Source organism: Tachysurus fulvidraco, chromosome 14, assembly GCF_022655615.1.
Source record: "Tachysurus fulvidraco isolate hzauxx_2018 chromosome 14, HZAU_PFXX_2.0, whole genome shotgun sequence".
Classification (NCBI taxonomy): domain Eukaryota; kingdom Metazoa; phylum Chordata; class Actinopteri; order Siluriformes; family Bagridae; genus Tachysurus; species Tachysurus fulvidraco.
The window spans coordinates 7,442,254-7,464,685 of record NC_062531.1 but is presented as its reverse complement, the minus strand read 5'-3'; the positions used below and the strand labels follow the sequence as shown (position 1 = coordinate 7,464,685).

Genomic DNA, 22,432 nt, shown 5'->3' with positions numbered 1-22,432 from the left:
TGCACGTCCATTATTGCAGCGTGTTGAGTTGTATGTAATTACTTTAATTCTAATACTAAAGTGAGATCCAAATCAATGCATCTGATACTATGTAGGGATACTGAAATATAACCATGACAACCAGCCGAAATATATTCTATATATTCTACTACTGCCTTTTATATTACGCTGCTAAAAGACCGTGAATGTTAACATCAATTTCAATAGAAAATCCCTGACAGGCACTTCATCTTTCAGCTCTTTCAGGTCATTGATATGAAATGGAAATTTTTTATTACATTTCCGCAATGCATTTCAATAAAGGGTCACATTAATGAGTCCATATACATAAATTTGCACAAACTCATGGGCACTAATGTGATATGAACTACATTTTCAAGAATGCATCATTTTTTGTGTAAATGTTTCCCGTGAAATCACCAATAACTCTCTTCACATCGGGTTCATAAATCAAGCCTAGTCTCTCTGCTTAATGTATTTCAAGTAATCTCACCGGCTGTTCATTTAGAAAATGCATTGGTGTGTTTATACACACATCATCAAGGCGTAATGATGCGTCACTTGATCGCTTCAGTTGGTTTGTCGTCTGTACCGATTCTGTAGCGTGTCGTCCTGCTTTCTCTTTCCATTATTCAGTCACGCTCCTGCATTCTGACTGACATCCTATTTTCTCCACACCTGTGTTTTCTTTCCCAGTTTTTGTGCACAGTCGTAGCGATCCTGCTGCATTATTTCTTCATGTCTGCGTTTGCCTGGATGTTTGTGGAGGCTCTGCACATTTACCGCATGCAGACAGAAGCCCGAAACATCAACTATGGAGCCATGAGATTTTACTACGCCATTGGCTGGGGAGTGCCTGCTATCATTACTGGTAGATACACAAACACATAAAAACAAAATTTATAAGACTTTCTGTTTTAAGTAAATAAAATTAATAAAATATAGCAGCTGATTAGAAATGACTTGATGATTTAAGAGCCCAAAACGTAATTTATGAGTAGTATAATAAGATTTAAGGATTCATTAGCATTTGTCAAAGGAGTTTTTGTCCTTCAATTAAAAATGCCTGAATTAGCCTTTTTAAGTTTCTATGCATGGGAGATAGTCAGCAGTCAGGGGGTTACTGAGGTCAGATCACTACTGGAGTGCCCTTGAGCAAGACCCTGGACAATCATAATCTCTGTGGATACTACACAGTGACTTCCTGACCCCAGCCTCTCAGAGCGAATCCAACCATCCTGAATTAGCATATCCTCAACGTGTTTCTGCATTAAAGTGACACTGACTGTTACACCACGGGTTCATAAAAGCTTAGTTTGTTTTCTGATAGTATCTAGTACTGATATTTTCCCATTTACGCAGAAAACTTGTTGATATAAGGCTTTACTCACTTTATATCCATATATGATATTTTCTATTTTTTTTTTACTGAATATGTTTTTTTTTTTTTCTAAATCCATGCAAGCTATTTTCTAGCTACTAGCTTTCTAGCTACAGTATTATAATTAAACCTGTAATGAACATAGTCCTGCTGAACTCTCATGTCTGTCTGGCCAGAAGATGATTTTCTCAGACAGAAATTAAAATCACAGGTTAATCATTATAATGTGTTTGTTCTAATATATTAACATTTCCATAATAGCAGCACATTCACATAGACTTTTATGGCAACTGCTCCATTCATAATTAACTAATTTAATGAGTCTAATCACTTTAATAAATACAATGATTAGCCGTCTGTATGGAGTCGCTTTGTATTTTTGGAAGGACTCAGACATCAGACATATCTTGCCATAGTAAAGTCGTTCGGTCAAAAGGCTGCGGTTACTCGATAACAAGATACATTTCATGTGTTATTAATCCTGAAGAAAGAGAAAAAAAAGAAGCTGGTAAGAGAATAACTACTGTACCGATGTTTTATTGGCATTATAATGTACATGATAACAGGTTGTTCCACAAAATTAATGTAACTGTGGACAAAAAAGTAAATATAATAGATATTATAATATCATGTTGATAGATTTGAAATTATATCCACAAACAAAAAGTGTAGTTTTCTCTTAGTCAGTCTTGGTGTAGGTTTTATATGATATAATGGCATTCCACAAGATTTGTTATTATACATCCAGTTACTTCACTTTAGGTTCACATGATCAGACTTGTGCAAGTTTTGACAAGATTAAAAATTATTGACTGATTCATAAAATTTGTTCGAAGCAGATAAAAAAACATGAAATATTTCTTATAGTTGATCACCCTGTGTTTAAACATATGTACTGATTATGTAGCTACAAAGCTAATGTTTCAAATATGTTCTGTAAATTTATATAACCAAATCTTCAAATTTATTTTTTTTGGTATTAAATATATTTATCAAGTATTCAGTATGTCCTGACATACATCTATATATCTCTGTTCTAGGACTGGCTGTGGGTCTGGACCCAGAAGGTTATGGGAACCCTGATTTCTGCTGGATCTCCCTTTATGATAAACTTATCTGGAGTTTTGCTGGACCCATCGTCATTGTAATACTGGTAGGTAAAAACTCATTAGTACTGCATTTTATTCAAAGTGATCGATGTTGTCTTGATTAAGCCCATAGAGTTCATCATTAACACTCTATTTATGTAGTGTATACTGTACTGTGTGTGTGTGTGTGTGTGTGTGTGTGTGTGTGTGTGTGTGTGTGTGTGTGTGTGTGTGTGTGTGTGTGTGTGTGTGTGTGTGCGCATGTGTGTGTGTGGACTTTTTTTCCCTCTATTATCACTTAGATAGATAACTTTAGAGCAGTGGATTTGGAAACGTATTTTAAACACAGATGTTTATTTTAGTCAAGTAATTACAGAGAGGTGATGAGTCAAGATCGACTTCCAGTAAAGTTTTTTTCTTGCCTCTGTTGCCCTGGCCTTGCTCATTAGTGTCACTGACCCAGTTTTCTGTAAAGCTGCTTAGAGTCTGTGTGAGTGCTGAAGAACTAGATTTAAATTGAATTGAATTAAACTCAGATCAATTACAGTATGGAGCCAGACCCAGGCATTGCAATGGAAATAATGATACTTGACTTTGCTGTAATTGGCCTGTGGGCATATGGGACACTGCATGCTGGCAGTCTGGGGAAGTCTTATTTAAGTAAGGAGTAAGGAGACATTTGTGTCATTGTACTATAATAGAATAGAATAGAATAGAATAGAATAGAATAGAATAGAATATATATCTTTATCAGACATACTCAACCCCCCTCCACCCAATCATCCAATCATTCAACCGTCCATTCATTCATCAATCCATAATCTGTGTGTGTGTGTCTCTCTCTCTCTCTCTCTCTCTCTCTCTCTCTCTCTCTCTCTCTCTCTCTCTCTCTCTCTCTCTCTCTCTCTCTCTCTCTGTGTGTGTCTGTGTGTCTGTCTGTGTCTATGTCTATCTTAGCCTATCTCTTTCTGTCTGTCTGTCTGTCTGTTGTAGACCTCTATGATACAACATATAATTGGAAAAAATGTTACTATGCTAATGAATAAATCGGTAGATTAATTACATTTCTTTCTTTCTTTCTTTCTTTCTTGTTCCTTCAAAAAAAGAGGTAGCTTTCTATCTTTCCTTGATCCTTCTTTCTTCTTTCTATCTTCTTCTTTCTTTTCTTTTTCTTTTTTTTTCTTTCTTTCTTTTTGCCCTCCCAACCTCCCTCCCTCTCTCCCTCCCCCTGTTCATTCTGTCCTTCCTTCCTTCCTTCCTTCCTTCCTTCCTTCCTTCCTTCTAGACTAATACAGGGATGTTTATGATGGTTCTACGTATGACATGCAATCCGTCTCAAAAGGAGACTAAGAAGCTGCCCATAATGTGAGTTTTAAAAGACACACACACACACACACACACACACACACACACACACACACACACACACACACACACACACACACACACACACACACACACACACACAGAGGTAGAGAGGGAGAGAGAGACACTCAGGAGAGGTTTTATTCTGCTTGACTGGATGTCTTGTTTTTGCTCCAGTTTTTAGGTTACATAAGGGTCAGAGCTAACATCATTCAGTCATACAGCTAGTCCCCTTTAGCTAACCTTCTCCTATGCTGCCAAATGAACTCCATCAGAAATTTTAGTGATGAATTAATGTGGATCATTTCCATTTTTCTTCATGCCTCAGTGCCACTATCCGCAGTGCCTTTCTCCTGCTGCTCTTGAGTGCATGTGTGTGGTTCTTTGGGCTAATGGCAGTCAATAACAGCATCCTGGCCTTCCACTACCTCTTCATCATCCTCTGCTGCATACAGGTGTGTGTATATGTGAGGCTTATGCAAATATTTACTGGAGAATTTTTGTTATAATTGCATGGTAATTATTAAGCTTTTTCAGACAGGGTGTGTAATCAGACGAGTGAACCTGTTTATCGAATAGTGTGTGAAATATGTGTGTGTGAGTATTGACCAGGTTGTGGTGTTGTGGGTTAGGGTTTGGCAGTGCTGCTGGTTTTCACTCTGCTGAATTCAGAAGTGCAGGAAGCCTGGAAAGCAGCCTGCTCTGGCAAGAAGAGTCCGAGCGAAGACCCTCCCAGAGCCACTCAGATTACTGTAAGCACACACACACACACACACACACACACACACACACACACACGCACGCACGCATGCACGCACGCACACACACACACACACACACACACACACACGCACACACACACGCACACACATGCACACACATAAACCATATTTGAATGGGTTTGTGGCCCTTTGGGTCTCAGAATTCATAGCAAGTTAATCCTTATCTTATAACATTATATCTCAAGTGTTTTATTACCTTATTACAAAATTTAAACCAAACGTTTTTATTTATTACAGATATTTGATCCATTTATATTTTCGTTTAATGGTGTGGAATGTCAATTAAAAAATTACCCATTAAGGCTATGAATAATAATAGTAACAACTGTTCGACAAACATATGTGTTGTGTGCTACAACTGTCGAATTATACAGAATAAGTCCTAAGGTTTACAATAAAATAAAAAGTCTCAGAACAAAAGCCCACTGTGTTGAGTTCAAGAAAAATATGAATTAAAAACCTTTTTGTGGTGTGTGTGTGTGTGTGTGTGTGTGTGTGTGTGTGTGTGTGTGTGTGTGTGTGTGTGTGTGTGTGTGTGTGTGTGTGTGTGTGTGTGTGTGTGTGTGTGTGTGTGTAGGGCCAGAACCCATACAACAGTGCCTCCCTGCTGGAACAGAGTGGATTACATCGCATCACACTGGGAACCTCCACCATATCGTCAGTCAGCAGTGCTCGGTAAGAATACAAACTAACATAAAAACATAAGTGTCTCACAGGAAATATGGACAGAAACAGCTTTTTAAACTGTTTAGTTTATTTAGTGCTAATTGTTTTGTTAATATATTTTATGTCAAGTTGCATTGATATGAAGTAATAGACAAAAAGAGTTTGGGGAATCTTGCTATAATGTGCATAACATTTGCGATAGATCATTATTTTGCAAGGAGAACACCATTTCTACTTGATTTACTAACTTTTTGATTTTGTTCATCTTTGTGCTGTTTTGTTTGTTTAATTATTGAGTAGGGAAAATCTTCTAGCACGTCCGACCGCTGAGCACATGCTGGGTCATAAGGGAGCCACTGATCTCGATGTGGCCATGTTCCATCGTGATGGAGGTAAACTCATATAATTACCTCTATGGCCACTTAGATGTACTTTAAATGTCACAGTTCAATTATTGTTGTATTGTTCTATCTTGTTTTATCTTTTTGCAAATTTATTAACATTCTCACTCTGTCTTCTATCATCAGGTGAGGACTCTGACTCCGACTCAGACCTCTCTTTGGAGGAGGAGAGGAGTTTGTCTATTCCGTCCTCTGAGAGTGAGGATAACGTTCGTCTTCGTGGACGAATTCAGCGCCGTTTCAAACGCACCAACCATAGTGAGAGATTGCTCACTGATCCCACCCACAATGGCACCAAAGGTACTACTAATATGCTGATTGGTAGGTGCTGTTTGCATACATACCACCAGAATTTCTATATAACTCCATATAAGTAAAATACAGCATCTCTGCTAAATCAAGCAGAATATTTGGGTCTTTGAAGAGCATCTTGTTCTATTATTTTACTTTGACACTGATGAAAACAGGAGAAGTTATTAAACCTTGCATTGCCCTTGAGTTAAGCCTGTTTTAAAGCTAGTAAGGAGAGAGTAGACATTAGTGCAGCCGTGGAAACTTCTGTTTCGTAATACCCAGCATTGTTTGCCGGCCAATAGCATGGTGTGTTGTTTCCGTGTCAGATCTGGATGGAAATGACCTGCTCTCCTATTGGCCTGCATTGGAGGGCTGTGAGGTTCACTCTCTTCAAAAATGGGGTTCGGAGCGCCGTCTCGGGGCCGATTACAGCAAAGATGCAGCCAATAACAATCAGGCAGACGCTGCACTCACCAGCGGGGATGAGAGCGGACCGACACACATGCACAGACACCGCAAAGGTGAAACACACATGCACAAGTACAAAGACCTGAAAATGGCGCCAAAAGCCAGGGGTCAGCTCCTAAAGGCAGGAATGTGGCTCACAAACCAAGATACGCATCCAGCCAGTGGTGACACCATAACCAGTAGACACATGATGTTTGAAGACATGTTTGTGAAAGTAGGCATGACTTTGGTCAGGTGTCTGTCTTAGTTGATACAGAGATCTAACCCAAAGTTTGTTTTTTAGGTTGTTTTTTTTTTCAATTCTAACTTTTCTATGGAAAATGCTCCGATTCTTATTTACACTTTCAATCATGTAACATGTAACTTGTTCATTTGTTATCGTACTACTTAAAAAGATGCACCACTATGCAATTTTTTGTCTTACTGTCAATACATTTTATTAGTATTCCATATTTTCGTGCTTTTGAAAAATTAGACAGGAAGAGACTATGCTGATAACGTGTTGGAGGAAAGCAGTAGCTTATGATTAAAACCAGAAAAACATCTGGTTGGGGACAACAGACCCCTTATTAATACCCATGGTTTTAAATTGGACTGCTTGAAAGATATGAGCAAATAAACTAGAAGCTAACTTTACTTACTTTTTCTCCTTTGCCCAGCCTCAGAAAGGTTTGTTTTCGGCTCTGGTGTGTTGAGATTTTATTTTTTTTAACCTTCTAAGTAGGGAGCATATAAACGCATAATCAAAAGGATAATGAGATACACCTCAATGACATTCTTTATCTGTCTCCTGCTTCTCCAGGTATCTTAAAAAACCGCCTTGGATGTCCTCCAGCCCTGCAGGGTTTGTCTTCAGTGGGTCGTGTGCCCAGCGAGCTTTCTTGGTACCGCACGTCCACACTAGGCCACCGGGGTGTACCGGCCGCTTCTTATGGCCGCATGTGTTCAGGCACAGGATCTCTGTCCCAGCCAGCCTCACGCTACTCCTCCCGTGAGCACTTGGACACGATCGCACGGCGCCAGCGGTCTCGTGACAACCTTGACCTCCTGCCACGTCGCCGTGAGCTTGGTTCCAGAGAACATCTAGGCCCCGTCCACAGCATCCATGCCTCAAGAGAGGATCTAGGGGTGGGAATAGCTGGCATAGGGAGCCTATCTGGAATGGAAGGAGGTTCTTTAGGTGGTATGCGTATGCCATTGAGCACACTAATGAGGCAGCAGGCATCCAGAGAGCACCTCAGCTGTTCCCGGGAGCAGCTAGAGTCAAATGGGGGTGTAGGAGCAGTGCCACAGCCATGCCGTGAGTGGCTCCGAACTCTGCCTCCACGTCAGCTCTCACACTCAGAGTCTCATGCTACAGCCTCTCCCCCTCCACCAATCACAGAGGACCCTCAAGAAACCCTGCACTCACGACATGGCAGATTAGACTCCGCCCCTCTATGTAGGTATCCCACACCTACAACGGCCCCCGGAGCTCCGCCTAGTCGTCAACCTTCTAACGAGCAGCTGGACATTCTTTCCTCTATCCTAGCCTCATTCAGTTCAACGGTACTGACTCCACCTCCTAACCCTGCCTCTGCGGCTACTGGTCCTTCCCCATCCCCGCCGCCTCATTCTGCAACCTCACAAAGTATCTCCGAAGTGTCGCCAGACTCAGAGTAAGCCCCCTCTCCTGTTTTTGTTGTATTTTAGTAGTTTTGCATGTCCATTGATATTATTTTGTTCTTTTTTTTTGTCTTTGTGTTTAACTCTGTACTCACTTCTTTACCGTTTAGAGCTCACAGAAGTGATGGACAGTCCTGATGACATCATATTAGTCCCATAATGCAGTTCCATGGGGCATAGAAGGACAGCAGAAAAAAAAAGTTTAGAAAGAATAGTAAGGGGCATTCTGGGACACTGGAGGACCTGACAGTGTAACTGATTTAGAGACAAAAAGGTTGAATCTTCAACCTGATGGTTTACAGTCATATTTTATAACAGCCTCCCAAGGCCAAGGGGAGTTACAGGGTGACGAGGAAGAAGAAAAGGAGGTGATTCCCACCATCAGTGAAGGACAAATACTCAAAGGGCCGGTCAGAGAAGGAAAAAAAAACATGTATATAACCTTTTTATACAGTTTTGTATTTTTTTTTTTCATTCAAATTGAAAGACCTGATGTTTTTACAGATTATGTCTGGCATTTGAGGGTCACTGAGTGAGTGAATATTGGTTTCAGTGAAGAGGGATCTTGAAACATTCTTGAACCATTCCCACACCCATCACAAACCATTCTCAAACCTTTTTTCCAGAACCATTCTCATATGTTCCTGTTACCAAAATATATTGGGATCAGAGGCTTGGATTGGTTCAATAATGAGGAAACCAACAATCGTGATGTGTGATTTAGTGCAAAACGCCAACAATAGAGATTATAAAAGTATTTGAAACCAAGAGATGTGATTTGACCGATATGATTGTGAATTAAGATGTTTTAAGGCAGCTGGATTTTATCAGAGGACAAAGGTAAAGATTTTGACTTGGTCTTAGGAGCAAGTTATAAAACTATGGCTGTCAGTTTGGGCATGCTGTGCACCTGCTTGAATTTCAATTCAGAACAGTAATTAAAAACATCTGATTTCAGTACATCAATTCAGACCAAATAGGTATTCGTTTTACTTCACAGATAACATTTGCTGAGATTTTTAAGCAGGCATGCAACATTGTACTCAGCTTGCTCTGAGAAGTCTCCAATCTAGTTGCATTCTGGAAATTATTGATATTCTTATGTGCTTGTACAGATGCTGTCAGAATGTGTTCTTTTCAGTTTTCCTGAATATGGTAAATCGGGTCTTAATCGGATATAGCTGCCTCCAATAGATGGACCATAAGTAGTCCTTATTACACAGGCATTTGTCAGTGTAGTGGTAAACAGTCCCAGGGGCCTCATTGAACACAACAAAACATAACTAGTGAGAGAAGCGTGGCTCTTATTTAAGTTGTAGTATACATCAAGAAGAAAAAGTCTCCTGAATTATCGAAAAGTTCTGCCAAATAAGAAAAACCAAGACCATTCCTTTTATACCTCATACCTAGAAAAGTGCTCCAATCAATTTTTTTACTTAAGCATTTTTTTATATTTTATTTATTATAATGTACCTTTTTATCTTGTACAGACATATTTTTGTTTGTTTATTTATTACTTATTAATTTATTTATTAACTATGGTTAATTTTAGTCATATCACCACTTCCAGGTTTTTATGATTCTGTGTGTGTGTGTGCGTGTGTGCACGTGAGAGAGAGAGAGAGAGAGAGAGAGAGAGAGAGAGAGAGAGAGAGAGAGATTTTTTGGAAAGCTGATCAAGTGAGAATGGATTTTTCTTGTTAAAATGTACAACGTGTGACATTTTGGTACTTGTATTGTTTGATACGTGCCCCTACCAATGCATCATTGCATTCTGGGTAAGAGAAATTTGGAAAAAAAAAAACACAGGAGAGAATTGGTGGGGTTGTATCACCTGATAATGTGTTTATTATGGGATGTCTGCTATCCCGTTTACATGGTGGGTAAAACAGCTGCCAAGGCTTGTTGGTTACCACAGAAACCGTACAAGAGATATGTTGGACATTAAAAAAAATTATTGCTAGAAGTGTTTGAGTCTTGTATTATTGTCTTTACCTGAAACTATTTTAAAATGGTGTTGGTTGATGAAGTTTGTTGACAACGTCCTGCTGCCAGGAGTCCACTGTCCAGACAAACAGACCCTGAGAATGAATAATTAAACTGATTTACACCCAGAATTATGACATTAAAACACTAAAACACATTTCTCTCAACTTCCTGCCGTCCCAATGAACACTGTAAAAGCAAAATTGTCACTGTTACATCTAACAGTTTGTGCAACACCTTTTTTTTTTTTTTTTTTTAAGAATAATACCACAATATATAATTGACCACAATTTCAGCCTATCATCAGTCATCAGCCCTTAAAGGTCTCATATCACTAACCACAACATATTAAAACACAAACAAAAAAAAAAACCTGAGAAATCTCATAACCTTTGAGTTCCACCATAATTTGTTGCACCCAGAGCTACTTTAAATGGAAGAGCTACTGATGAAAATGAAGAGGTTTTAAATCTGGAACAGGTCGAGTAGCACTGATTCACAAATCTGACACAAATACTAACATAAATGACACTGTGACACACACGGACCTATGTTACATAATTACTAAAAATAAAATCTGTTTTCGTATCAAGATGTAAAAAAAAAATAATAATCAGTACATCAATAAAAAACACAAACAGACATAAATGTAAATATCTATAAAGACACTTTAGGAAAATCAGTGCTCTGTTTGGGGGTGTTCACCCCCGTCATCGCTGTCGCTGCTGGAAAGCTGAACCTCAACCCCCAGTTTGTGCAGTTTGGCCTGGTAGTAGTGCTTCTTGGCCCGTGCTGCCTTCTCCTTCTGCCGGGCGGCTCTCCTCTTCTCCTCCCACACGCACTGCTGCAGCAGAAGCAGGCTCATGGTCTGCTGGTGCTCACGTTCGAGTGCCTCCTGTCTGCGAGCCTCCCACCCAGAGTCCAGCCCATGCGAGTCACTAAACAAAAACGAGTTCTCCAATGATGCAGACGGGGTGACCTGAGGTACTGATAATACTCTGCGTGGGGGGTCGGTACTCGCAGATCTCGACCCTGAACCTGAGGCAGCTCTGGATTGGCTGGGGTAGAAGACAGAAGAGCGTTGCTGGGTGCCTCTTGATGTGCTGGAATGAGAGAAAAAGATTTGGGAGGGGGGAGAGGATGCAGAGCCAGGAGGTGTCCCAGAGTTCTGTGGAGGTTCAGCAGGAGAGACTAAGCCGAGGTCAATGGCTACAAGCTCTTTGCTGTCAGCTTCCTGTATAATAAAAATAAATGAATAAATAAAATAAGAATGGAAACTTCTGAGAAAATTAAAAATTGAACATAACTGTAATATTTAATGACACCCCAGTTACTGCTATTACTAATACATTATAAGTCATTTTCACTGAACAGAATAAAACAACAAAATTCCAGTCTGTAGTAATCACATAAGATAAACACAGTCTAAACACAATATATAGATTCAGTAATCTAAGAGATTACTGAAAGAAACAGTAATCTCTTTAGCAGATCACTAGCTGAGATTTTGTCCAACAGAGAATGATTCATAGAAATGAATAAGGCAAGTTAACAACACATTACATTGTTTTGGTCAGGATCCTCCTGCTCATTCCCATTGGAACCCCCAGTCACTGAGAGGCGAGGAGAGAGCAAGAGAGCACAAAAATACATTTCAATTTCCTCTCTTCAACATCAAGACCATACTACAGGCGAGAGTGTATGATGATTGTAGCAGTAAGGTGAGATGAGCTGAGGTGTATGTGTGATGTTATGACATAATGTTATTAATGTATTGCAATAATAATTGTGTTTGTGTTGTAGGAGCTGCTAATAGTCACTGTGATGTAAACCAAGGCTGACTGGAGCCTGATCTCTATAATTTAACTTCTCCTGCCTTTATTGACCTCAACAGCAGTAAAAGCACAACAAACATGCGCACATGCACACACACACACACACACAAGCCTCTTTTGTACATATCGGTACATATCCATTTGCTATGAAGACTACTCATACAGATTTTGTGCGTGTGTGTGTTTACCTGGCCCAGGTGAGCTGTTTGTGACCAAGGCACAGCTGCCATCTCCATCTATGTCCTCAATGTTGGTGATCAGATTTGGCACCAGAGCCATCACCTCCCGCTGCACCTGCAGGGATAAAGGGAATACAAACACTAACTGTAAATCTCAGTACTACACCTTCCAAGATTCCACACTCACTACTCTGACAGCTACAGCTTCTGTAAGTGTTAGTTCCTTAACTAAAAGTTGCACATAATCATCTAATAACAAAAAGGATTTCAGTCGAGTTTCTTACTTACTACTTAACCTATATGGTTAATACAGTATATTAACTTTTATACTTTTTTTAATTAACTTATTTTTCTCTCCCTTGTTTTAACAAAAATATATTTTGTCCAGAGCTCTGAAACAGAGTGGTCTGTTATTAATTTGGGTGTAATATTAAGAAATTTCAGGTTGAGGGAATGTGACTGAGCAACAGCAGCAAAAAAAAAAAAAAAGAGTAGTTGATTTAAAAAAATAAAATAAAATGTGCTTACATTTTAATTATCCTGTTTTTATTGCTTTTAAAGCTGTCAAATTGTACTGTGGTAGTAAACATAAAGTTCACAATAATAGTTCTGTAATAGTTCTTAAGGGTGCTAATAATATTACTAATACTAAAAAATACTAGCTGTCATTTGCTTGAGAAACCTCATGGTTTCAGTAACCTGAGTGAGGGCAGTGAGAGGCATGCCGGCGGCCTGTTGTTCCTGACGTCTCTGCAATGCTACGCGGCACTCCACCTTCAGCCTCTTCCACAGGGTCTTGAGAGAGCCGACGCTGCTGGGCGGCCGGTTGGGGAAGGCGTCGTTGAAGGCCTGCGCCAGCTCGGCCCACACAGCATTGCGGTACACAGTGGTGTTTGTGTCCTTGCGGAAGTCCTGCACAGCGTCCACCACACTGTGGATCTTCTGGAGCAGGTAGAGCTTTTGCTCCACAGTGAAGTTGGGCATTCTGTACGTCATGGTGGTGAGCATCTTCATTTGAGTGATTGAGCCGATATGAAGAGAAAGGTGTTGCTAAAATGTCAGGAATGAGGAACAAGGCTGCTGGTCAGTCATGTCATTAATGGGGTGTTAAAGTACACAGTCTCAGTGTGTTATTTATTGTCTATGTCTAACAGTGTTTCAGTCATGTTTGTTACATAATGTCACAGTGTTTAAAGTCTTCATTACAGCATTGTGGTCAGTCGCTAAAATTTTTGCTTGAGGCTCTTTGAGCTGCAATAACCCAGAGATGAACTTGCAGTAGGTGCTGGCATTTGTGAACTCTAAAATAAAGAAAAGTTAAAGAAATATTGCTGAGCACATGGTTTGTATGGTGCATATGAAATGTCCTACCTCATGTGTAGGATACATTTTCAACAATGTAGACAGTTTTGCCTTCTTCTGCCTGTTCTTGAAAGAGCACAAAATGTGCTAGAAGTGAAAAATCCATACGTCCATGCTAAATAAAATTTCAACACAATACAACATGTTTTAGTATAGCAGTAAACACTTTTAATAACCTACATTACACATTGTCCTTAGGACCCAGGAACAGTGTGGGGCAACAAGGACACATTATACAGAGGTTAGAAATTAGATATGAGTATTAGTGTGGTGTGATCTTCTGTATACAATATGTGTAAAAGTGGTGCCATGTTTTAAACCTGATTGATATTATGTGAATTAAAAATAAAGGAATTCTACATATTAAAAACCAGCTAGCAATTATTTGGATCAATAATTTTTTTAGTCTTTTACTTTGATATATTTATATTAAATAGTGTGTAATATGTTGCAAATAAGTCTGCAAGGAAACGAATAAACAAACAAGCAAATAAATAAGTTTGACTTTTTCGTTTCTTTTGCATGAAACATTCAAATAAATAAAATAAAAAATGAATGCTAACAAAAATTAACAAAATAAATAAAATAAATTTCATTGTTCTTTTTATCCTGCTTTGTGATCTGATTTATTTGTATTGAACATTGTTCAATATTAAAAACCTCTGTGTACAAAAACATTTATTATTATTATTATTATTATTATTATTATTATTATTATTATACTCTGTTTTATTACATGGTATTATTATACCTGAGGTCATGATACCCTGATACTTATAATTAATTATTTTTTTTATTTTTAATGACCTGAATATGCCTCGAAATGCCATGAATAATAATTTAATAATTTATTGACAGAATGATGAAAGGATTTAACGTTTAGGCCTCTGGCATAGTCATAATTATAATACACATACTGTATTAAACGCATATCGCGCATAATAATAATAATAATAATAATAATAATAATAATAATAATAATAATAATAATAATTAAAGCGTTATAATTTATAATCAGTGTATTAATTTATAATGTGTAAAAATCCTTCAGTCTGTGACTAGACTTAATCTTTTCTGTATCCGGAGCAGCTCATTTTTATAATCCGAATTATTTTGATTTGTAAATAAATTTAGATTATTATCTCTTTTCCTTTGAAATCATGAGGATTTATCCTTTGCGTCGCCTTCAGCGTTTCCTCGGACTGCTAGCTCGTTAGCCTCTTAGCTATTAGCCTCCTAGCTAAACCTTTGCAGGGTATTAAATCAGCAGGGGAAGCGGTTCGAGACTAGGATTAAGGCTAACTACATTTTTTTAAACGGATACAGGTAAACCTACACGTCTCTTCGCTGTTGTATGTGCTACGTTTGACAAGATTATTGTCTTACCTGTACGGCTGGATTATTTTATTTCCATAACAAATTAATACTTTATCCGCCGCCCTTTATGTTTGAGCAGTCCGTATGAAAATTAAACAACACAGCCTCACGCTTTACGCTCATTACGTAAACAACCTGCGTAAGATGCGCAAGCGGTCGGGTAAATCCTCCGATCTATAATTCATACGTGTTAGGAATTTCACCGGAAGTACGCATTTGAAGATCGCGTATTTTACGAAGCGTTGTTATTCAGACACAGACGCACAAAACAGATAAAAGTGTTTCTGTATGATAATTTATACACGCATTATCTACGCAAAATACGTAGCCTTTGCGTGCACGCGCATTGTTTTCGTAACTCGATTCCTCTTGATTTACTGTGAATTACAGAGGCGTGTTACATGCACTGTTAGTATTCTAGGCTGGGGTTGGTTGGTTGGTTAGTGCTGAAATTGTCAAAGCGGAAGGAAACCGTACAGAAACACGCTGGAAATCATCATTTAGTCATGTGCCTTAATTTCAAATGGTACCAAAACTTATAAGCATCGAAGACTCATGAAGAAAAGTCTCATATAAGAACATTTCAACTTTCTGTAAGTAGATCAGCTGTGCTGTTTGTGTCCTCATACTTTCAGATGCAGACAAAAGCTACTGCACAGCATCAGGAATGTTTACACAGCATGTTATGATAGCGCAAGAAGAGCGATGAATACTTTGGTTTTATATAACATTGCGCTGTTGAATTCTCAAATCTGATTGGTCGGTTTTTATTATAAGGAAATAAGTAATTGATGATTATTTTTCCTTTGACAACAGTTTAGATCACGTGTTTATACACGCTTGTTATCAACATTAGCTATTCATAGTCCACAGTCACAACTCACGTTCACACTATTTTTAATAGACGCTGGACATAAACTAAGCCTAATAATAAGCAGATTTGAAAGTGACTGATCTAAAAGTCAACATATTTAATTCAAGGAGGCGTTTATTTAACATGTGGTAGTACACTGGTTATTGTGTTGGATGGTTTGAATCCCATGTCCACCAATCTGCTACTGTTGGGTCCCTGAGAAAGGCCCTTAATGCTCAGTTATATAAATTGAAATGAAAATAAAAACAATATGTAAGTCTGCTAAATGCCATACATTTCTGGAAGGATTTTCCAGAATCAACCCTAACAGGTTTTCTGCTATGGGACACAATCTTCCGGACACATTATTATGACATGCTGCTGTCTTATTAACTTCAGGGAAGAGAAAAATTATGGCGGTGTTGAGAGGGAAGGACTGTTTAAAGTTAATACAGTGTGAATTATAGCAGGAACTACCATGTGGCAAAGACATGCCACAATATGAAATGCATCTATAAATGGTTAATTAATATATAAATAATGTATTCATATAACAGCATGTCCTGTCATGAATTATTCCTAACATATGTTTTTTGTTTGTTACAGTAGATGAGATGGATAGTTTGGCTGTTCTACAGAGCTCTGCGCTTGTGGCCCCTGTCACTGCTCTGGAGTTTCTTGGAGATGACTATTTGTTAACCGGTGAGTTACATGCTGGGGCAGAGACATACAAGGTTTGCTGCATACTTAAATATGCATACATACATACATACATACATACATACATACATACACACACACACACACACACACACACACACACACACACACACAGTGGCTATTTTACAATGCGGCATTACAATATGGGACACTAGTATTAAGTGTTAAATCATCTACCTGAACAAACTATCCATAAATACTGATACACAATATAGTAGTTCTGGAATCCCTTTTCCTTAATACAGTGTATCTGCCTTATTTGCAGGTGAGGGCCCCATCCTGTCCATCTATTCTCTCCAAGCTTCACCCGCACAATGTGCGTCACTTAGTCTTCTCCATAACTGCCGTATACATGGAATAAGGCCCAAGCTGCTAAATAATGATGGTCACATCTCTGTTCCTGAACTAGTGGAACTAGTCATTTTTGGCGGGAAAACAGTACGTCTTATTAACGTCAGGCCTAATGGTCTTAGTTTGGAGGTAGCGGGCCCTCTTTTGGAGCTCCAGGATTGGGTGCTAGATGTTTCTTGGTTAAGAGGAGAGACCAGATCATTATTAGGCATATGTCTGGCTCACAACGCTGTGCTTCTTTTAGAGCCACAATCTGGAAACATCATTTCTCTCTGTTCTTGTGTAGAGGTGTGCCTTCTTTACTCTGCACTTTTGATTGGTCCAAGCTGGGAAACATCAGTGCTGGTGGGAGGGACTGTCTTCAACCAGCTGGTCCTGTGGAGACCTGGAGGGACCAAAGGAGTCAGCCAGTCCCAGGTAGAAAGACGGATGCTTGGGCACAGTGGTGTGATTTTCAACCTGTGCTACCTCCAGAGTTCCAGATGGTTGGCTTCTGCCTCAGACGATCGTAGTGTTCGTGTCTGGGATGTTGGTGTGCTGGGCGCAGATGGAGGGTGCGGAATAGAATCACCTACATGTCTGCGAGTTCTCTATGGCCACCAGGCTCGTGTTTTCTGTGTCAGACTCTCACCTGGCTATGTGTTCAGTGCTGGAGAAGATGGTGCTTGCTTACTATGGGATTGGGAAGGGAATGGGAGGGTGGGTCGAACTTTAAGGGGCCATAGAGCTGGTGGCATTAGAGCACTAGCTGTGAGTAAAGGGGGTGGATGGGTGGCTACAGGAGGGGCTGATGGGGGAATACAGGCATGGAGAGTTTTGGAGGGAACCAGACAGACAAAGCAAAGCAAAGAGGGAGATGGCCAGATTGATTTAGGTTTCTGTGGGCAAGGTTGTCCTAAGGTTGTGCATTCAGTAGGAGGTTGCGATGCTGTGATAGTTTGCACTGATCATGGTGAAGTGTTTTTACATCAGGATGAATCGTGGAAGGCAGTTTGGAATGGTGGTCCAGAATTTAAGTCTTATTGTGTAATGGAAGTAGCACATGTCCACTTCCAGGATGCTTTTTTGTTTTTATGTGCAGTAGGTAATCTTAATGGAGGGATTCGGGTGTTTGTTCTACACTATCCGAATTCAGGTGTATTACTGCAAGCAGGCAAGGGGAAGGTTCACACTTTGAAATGGGTAGAAGGGGATCATTTGTGCCTACTGGCTTCTGCTGCTGAAGGACTGGTATATAGATGGACAGTAGAGGTGGAGAGGATAGATTCCGGCCTGGGTTTAAGATTGAAGGAGTTAAAGTCTTTCCTGTTGCCACCCTGTGCCAAGAGATGGCTCACTGCTACAGTCAGGCTGCCACATGGAAACGGGTCATTGTGGGTATGTGGAGACCGCCGTGGTTCACTGCTGCTCTACAGAGAGGGGGAATTAGATGAAGTGAGTGAAGTGGGTAGAGAGAACAGAGAAGAAGGGACTGAGGAAGAGCAGGGATTTTGGAAGAATGAGAACAGTTGGCCCGAGTGTGCTGTGAAGGACTTTGCTGCTCCCATTTCCCCTGTCAACACATTGTTTGGTGTCCATGGGAAGCAAGGCGTGACAAGTGTATGCGAGCATCATGGTTTGTTTTATAGCACCGGTCGGGATGGATGTGTGCGGGTTCTGACAGTATGCAAGAACACTCTAAAGGTGCGGCGTGTTCATCGTGCCAGCAAAGGAATGGAGTGGCTAGAAAAGGTCCTCTTCTTGGGTTCTGATATATCTGAAGGAGTTGGCAGTAAAGACAGAGATGGTTTGAACGATGAAACAGAATTAAAGAAGTCCATGGAAAACAAATTGGAAGATAGTGGGAATGAAAGTGTTGCAGAGGCTCATTTTGTAATGGTTGGCTTCCACTCTGACCAGTTTGTTTTGTGGGATCCATTAAGACGAGAGAAACTTTTCTCAGCTCCATGTGGAGGAGGACACAGGTCCTGGGCTTACATTTCCCCTTCTCACACTCAAACACTGCCATCCTCAGACAGTCTCAGAGAGGGTACACTCATTTTCCTCAAGCAAGGAGCTGTCATGATTTCTCGTTCCTTGACTTCCACAACAACGCAGGTAAGAGGACACACCCTGAAGGATGGACTTCATGGCCGAGGCCTGAGTTGCATCTCCCACCTTGGTAGTATTTCCAGAGGCAGAGCATCATCTGAAGAATGGGAGGTGCTAGTTACCGGTGGCGAGGACACCACAGTGACAGTGCTTGCAGTTGAACCTGGACATGGCACGGTGAAAGTGCTCACTGTTTTAGCTGACCACATTTCAAACGTTCGGACACTGACTGCAGTCCAAAGACGAGAAGGAAACACTGACAGGAGGACAAATACATCATCTTCATTTTCAACACTACTTTTTTCTGCTGGTGGGAGGGCTCAACTACAGTGCTACCGGCTCCTGATTAGTTGGGATGAGCAAAAGAACTTCCCTAACTGTCAGGTTACTCAGGTTGCTGGTCACAGATTGGATGAGCACTGGGAGAAAAGACGGAATCGCCACAAGACTGTAAAAATGGACCCTGAGACAAGGTGCATTTGTGTTTATTATCGAGATAGACTGGAACTTAGAAGATTATGACGTTGTCTGTAGTATAGAATTCCATGATGTCTGTCCCTGGGGTAATTTTTATTTTGTTTCAGGTTAAAATCAGAGGTTCGATTTTAAATAGACATAGTCATCAAAGTAAAACAAACCCTTTAGAGATAACGTATGCAAAAAAAAACAGCAGTGCTTTACTTTCATACAAGAAATATTTAATGCTGAAAGTGTTTAAACAGAAATACAGAAATTTGTTCCACTTCTACCTATGCCACCATTTTCAAATGATGAGTTGTAAGGTAATACTGTTGTATATATTATATAGTATATCTTAACCTCACAGACCACCAATTGTCTGTTAACAATTATTGATCAAGGATATAATATGCATTATATTTTACTGTACCATAGTGGCCAACTTTAGTGCCTGGTGATTTGTATTTCTATATAAAAACAAAGACTGTTAACCAATAAGATATTTTTCATTGTTTATAAAAGGAGATTCCTCTCTGAGTTTTTCTATTGGGAATTCTACTCTCGAATTGCATGTTAAAACGAACAAATTAGTTTGTTGTGTTGTCTGAAAGTAACCATTAGGGGGCATGTTTGTATCAACAGAAGGTAACAAGGCCCACACTCACCTTTTGGCTCGTAAATCACAGTGCTTACATACAGTAATATTGTTAACGGGACTATTATATTGTTTTTTAGGTACATGTCAATGGCTCTGGTGCAGGAAAGCATAGAGGAGATTCTCCTGGCACTCGCCTGCAGCGACGGAGCAGTAAGGTGTGTGTCTGTTTCTGTGAGTGTATATGTGTGTGTGTGTGTGTGTGTGTGTGTGTGTGTGTGTGTGTGTGTAAAATCACTAACTTTTATGAGATTATGGTGCCAATGTATTACAATGCACTGACAGATTTCATTGTTGCAATTAAGAGTTGAGGCTGTCACTAAAAATAAAAATACATTATCATGCCCTGTTTCTGACTGTCTTTTTCTCAGGATTTTCTCTGTGGGAGAAGACAGCAGGAAGGTTGAGCTGCTCTGGGAGAATTTTTACCATCAGCGGTGTGTGCTTACTGTTGCTTCTGATAGCTTTGAAGACCCTCAGGGCAAGCAGTGAGTAAACAACAATAAAGTGCATTACGAATTCTCTCTTTTTTTTCTTTCTTTATGACTTTCTCTTTTCTCTCTCACTCCCACCCACCCCAGGCACGTGTTGTTGTTTAGCGGGGCTACAGATGGTGCTCTAGCTCTGTGGGATCTGACTACAGTGTTGGACAGTAAATCCAAGGACAGCTGGCACGGTGAGTCAGCAGGCTTTGAGAACTGGATCCTCATGTATAATCTATACACACAGTAGGACGGTTGGTCCAGGGTCAGATATTTACATGCTTATTTGCATAAATTTGCATTTGCATGAAAGTCAAAAACTGATCTTAGGTCAGGACATATGAAGGTTTTTTGCACTTTTTAATGTGTTCTTTGTAAGAATATATTTATTTATTTAAATATTTATTTAAATGCATGCCTTTTTATACAATTGAGCAGTTGAGGGTTAAGGGACCTCTGTACCGCTGTAAGGTTCTCGAAGTGTTGAATGCAACAAAAATGGGCAGGTGAATGGATCTGTGAAGGGCCAAATTGTGATGGCTAGATGACTGGGTCAGAGCATCCAAAAAACATCAGGTCTTGTGAAATGTCCACTGTATTCGGAAGGTATTGCCTACACAATGTGGGCCATGGAAGGATGACCATTGAACCGACAACAGAGTCATAGGCACCCATGGTTCACTAATGTCTGTGGGGAGTGAAGGCTAGCCTTAAATGCTGGCTTCTGCTTAATTTTAAGTGACCGAACACACTGGTGTGTTTCCTTATCCACAGACCGCCACAGGTGAGTCTTCAAGACAGGATTGTGCAGATTCTGTTTCTTATTTTTTATTTTTAATCCTGTAGTCTGTTTTAAGTCATTTCTACTGGCCATGTGACTGTTTGTTTTTTAACCAGTTATTTGTCAGTGAATATGATATTAATATTCTCCTTGAAATACTTTTTGCATGTTTATGTATATATTTGTTTTATATGTGTCTTTAGGTCCATCAGCTCCTTGCTTCTCTCTCCCAGTTCATCAAAGTGGAGTAAACACCCTTGTAATATCTAATAAAGAGAGACAAACGGACAAAGACATCATTACGGTGGCTAGTGGTGGAGACGATGGTCAGCTGTCAGTAATGAGGATTCGAGTGAAGCTTCATCAAAAGGTTGTGCTTCCAGAGCTTCTCTCTCATTGGACTGTAGCGCTAGCACACTCTGCCCCTCTAACAGCTCTAAGTGCTTATAACTGTGCAACATTGGTGTCCACGTCTCCAGACCAGCGCGTGTGTGTGTGGCGTGTGTGTTGCGATGGAATTAGGCACTTAGTGACAAAGTTCTCACACACAGCAGATGCTGCAGGCCTGTGTACCTGGCACAAGGAAGGGTCAAAGTTACAGAGCGGAGACTATGTGGTGCTTTGTGGGCAGGGTTTGCAACTCTTGAAGTTAACAGAAGGGAAAGACTCTGAGGGAATAATAAAGGAAGAGGAACGACAGAAAGTAATATTTGCAGACTAAGCAGCAGTAGAAGCTGTTCAAATATTATATACTTGATTCAGAGGAATGACCAAAGCTCAGTGCAGACTGACTTTTGTTGTACATTTGAACATTAAAAATAAAAAAGTTTTTAATTTATGATAACCTGTTTTGTACATGTTATTTGGTCTGGGATTTCAGGTTTTTTGTTTTTTTTGGGGGGGGGGGTCGTCTTTTTTCTTCAGAAAGAAATCTGAAGTAAAATGTTAATGACACCTGGACTGTGTCCATTTGAAGAAGGACAACATTTTGTACAAAACTCTCAAATAATTGTTTCTTACTAACAAAAAATACAAAACATAATAATTTATATAGATTATAATATATTTGGTGTATAATAATAAAATATAAAGCACAAAAGGATTCATTTGTATAATTATTAAGACTTTTTTTTGCTATTGGGTTAATCAGGTAATCAGGTAACACTACAAGGTGTGCTATTACAGGGAAAT

The 22,432-nt window shown here is 39.7% G+C and overlaps 3 protein-coding genes across 12 annotated transcripts in view; 2 read left to right on the top strand and 1 right to left on the bottom strand.

Annotated features, from left to right (window-relative positions):
* Positions 1-10,361, top strand: part of celsr3 (cadherin, EGF LAG seven-pass G-type receptor 3) — a 59,929-nt gene extending 49,568 nt beyond the window's left edge. For 2 of the 4 annotated variants that reach the window (XM_047823046.1, XM_047823047.1), the window contains 11 exons: positions 697-871; positions 2,422-2,534; positions 3,755-3,834; positions 4,163-4,289; positions 4,467-4,586; positions 5,194-5,291; positions 5,583-5,674; positions 5,810-5,983; positions 6,304-6,498; positions 7,248-8,103; positions 8,221-10,361. In XM_047823046.1, the coding sequence (XP_047679002.1) occupies positions 697-871; positions 2,422-2,534; positions 3,755-3,834; positions 4,163-4,289; positions 4,467-4,586; positions 5,194-5,291; positions 5,583-5,674; positions 5,810-5,983; positions 6,304-6,498; positions 7,248-8,103; positions 8,221-8,248 (2,058 nt within the window). In that variant the 3' untranslated portion in view covers positions 8,249-10,361. Of the gene's footprint in view, positions 1-696; positions 872-2,421; positions 2,535-3,754; positions 3,835-4,162; positions 4,290-4,466; positions 4,587-5,193; positions 5,292-5,579; positions 5,675-5,809; positions 5,984-6,303; positions 6,499-7,247; positions 8,104-8,220 lie in introns of all 4 variants that reach the window. The other 2 variants (XM_027134004.2, XM_047823048.1) reach the window with 2 other exon arrangements.
* On the bottom strand, positions 9,931-15,003 carry LOC113634835 (fibrinogen silencer-binding protein). Of its 4 annotated transcripts, none has more exons than XM_027134008.2 (6): positions 14,859-15,003; positions 13,482-13,587; positions 12,810-13,411; positions 12,120-12,225; positions 11,660-11,709; positions 9,931-11,330 (listed from the first exon to the last, which is right to left on the bottom strand). In XM_027134008.2, exons 3-6 carry the CDS (start codon positions 13,122-13,124, stop codon positions 10,776-10,778), a joined length of 1,026 nt encoding a protein of 341 aa, XP_026989809.1. In that variant the 5' UTR covers positions 13,125-13,411; positions 13,482-13,587; positions 14,859-15,003; the 3' UTR covers positions 9,931-10,775. The 4 variants fall into 4 exon arrangements, with proteins under 4 accessions (XP_026989809.1, XP_026989807.1, XP_026989810.1 ...); XM_027134006.2 differs by having other exon boundaries at positions 12,810-13,160; XM_027134009.2 differs by having other exon boundaries at positions 13,498-13,587.
* wdr6 (WD repeat domain 6) lies at positions 14,668-22,082 on the top strand. 4 transcript variants are annotated; one of them, XM_047823049.1, is made up of 7 exons: positions 14,668-14,798; positions 16,309-16,404; positions 16,688-19,337; positions 20,059-20,136; positions 20,350-20,466; positions 20,560-20,654; positions 21,445-22,082. In XM_047823049.1, exons 2-7 carry the CDS (start codon positions 16,317-16,319, stop codon positions 21,960-21,962), a joined length of 3,546 nt encoding a protein of 1,181 aa, XP_047679005.1. In that variant the 5' UTR covers positions 14,668-14,798; positions 16,309-16,316; the 3' UTR covers positions 21,963-22,082. The 4 variants fall into 4 exon arrangements, with proteins under 4 accessions (XP_047679005.1, XP_047679007.1, XP_047679006.1 ...); XM_047823051.1 differs by having other exon boundaries at positions 14,745-14,798; positions 16,312-16,404; XM_047823050.1 differs by lacking the exon at positions 14,668-14,798 and adding an exon at positions 15,172-15,442 and having other exon boundaries at positions 16,312-16,404.
* The last annotated feature ends 350 nt before the right edge of the window (positions 22,083-22,432 follow it).

Excerpts from the sequence above, each read along its gene's own strand:
- LOC113634835 (XM_027134006.2), bottom strand. Across the intron at positions 11,710-12,119 it reads AAACAGCTCACCTGGGCCAG|TGACTGGGGGTTCCAATGGG; the intron begins GTAAACACACAC and ends CTCGCCTCTCAG. Across the intron at positions 11,331-11,659 it reads AGGATCCTGACCAAAACAAT|GAAGCTGACAGCAAAGAGCT; the intron begins GTAATGTGTTGT and ends TTTATTATACAG.
- wdr6 (XM_047823049.1), top strand. The coding sequence starts at position 16,317 with ATGGATAGTTTGGCTGTTCTACAGAGCTCTGCGCTTGTGGCCCCTGTC. Across the intron at positions 20,137-20,349 it reads TGCAGCGACGGAGCAGTAAG|GATTTTCTCTGTGGGAGAAG; the intron begins GTGTGTGTCTGT and ends TCTTTTTCTCAG. Across the intron at positions 20,467-20,559 it reads GAAGACCCTCAGGGCAAGCA|GCACGTGTTGTTGTTTAGCG; the intron begins GTGAGTAAACAA and ends CACCCACCCCAG.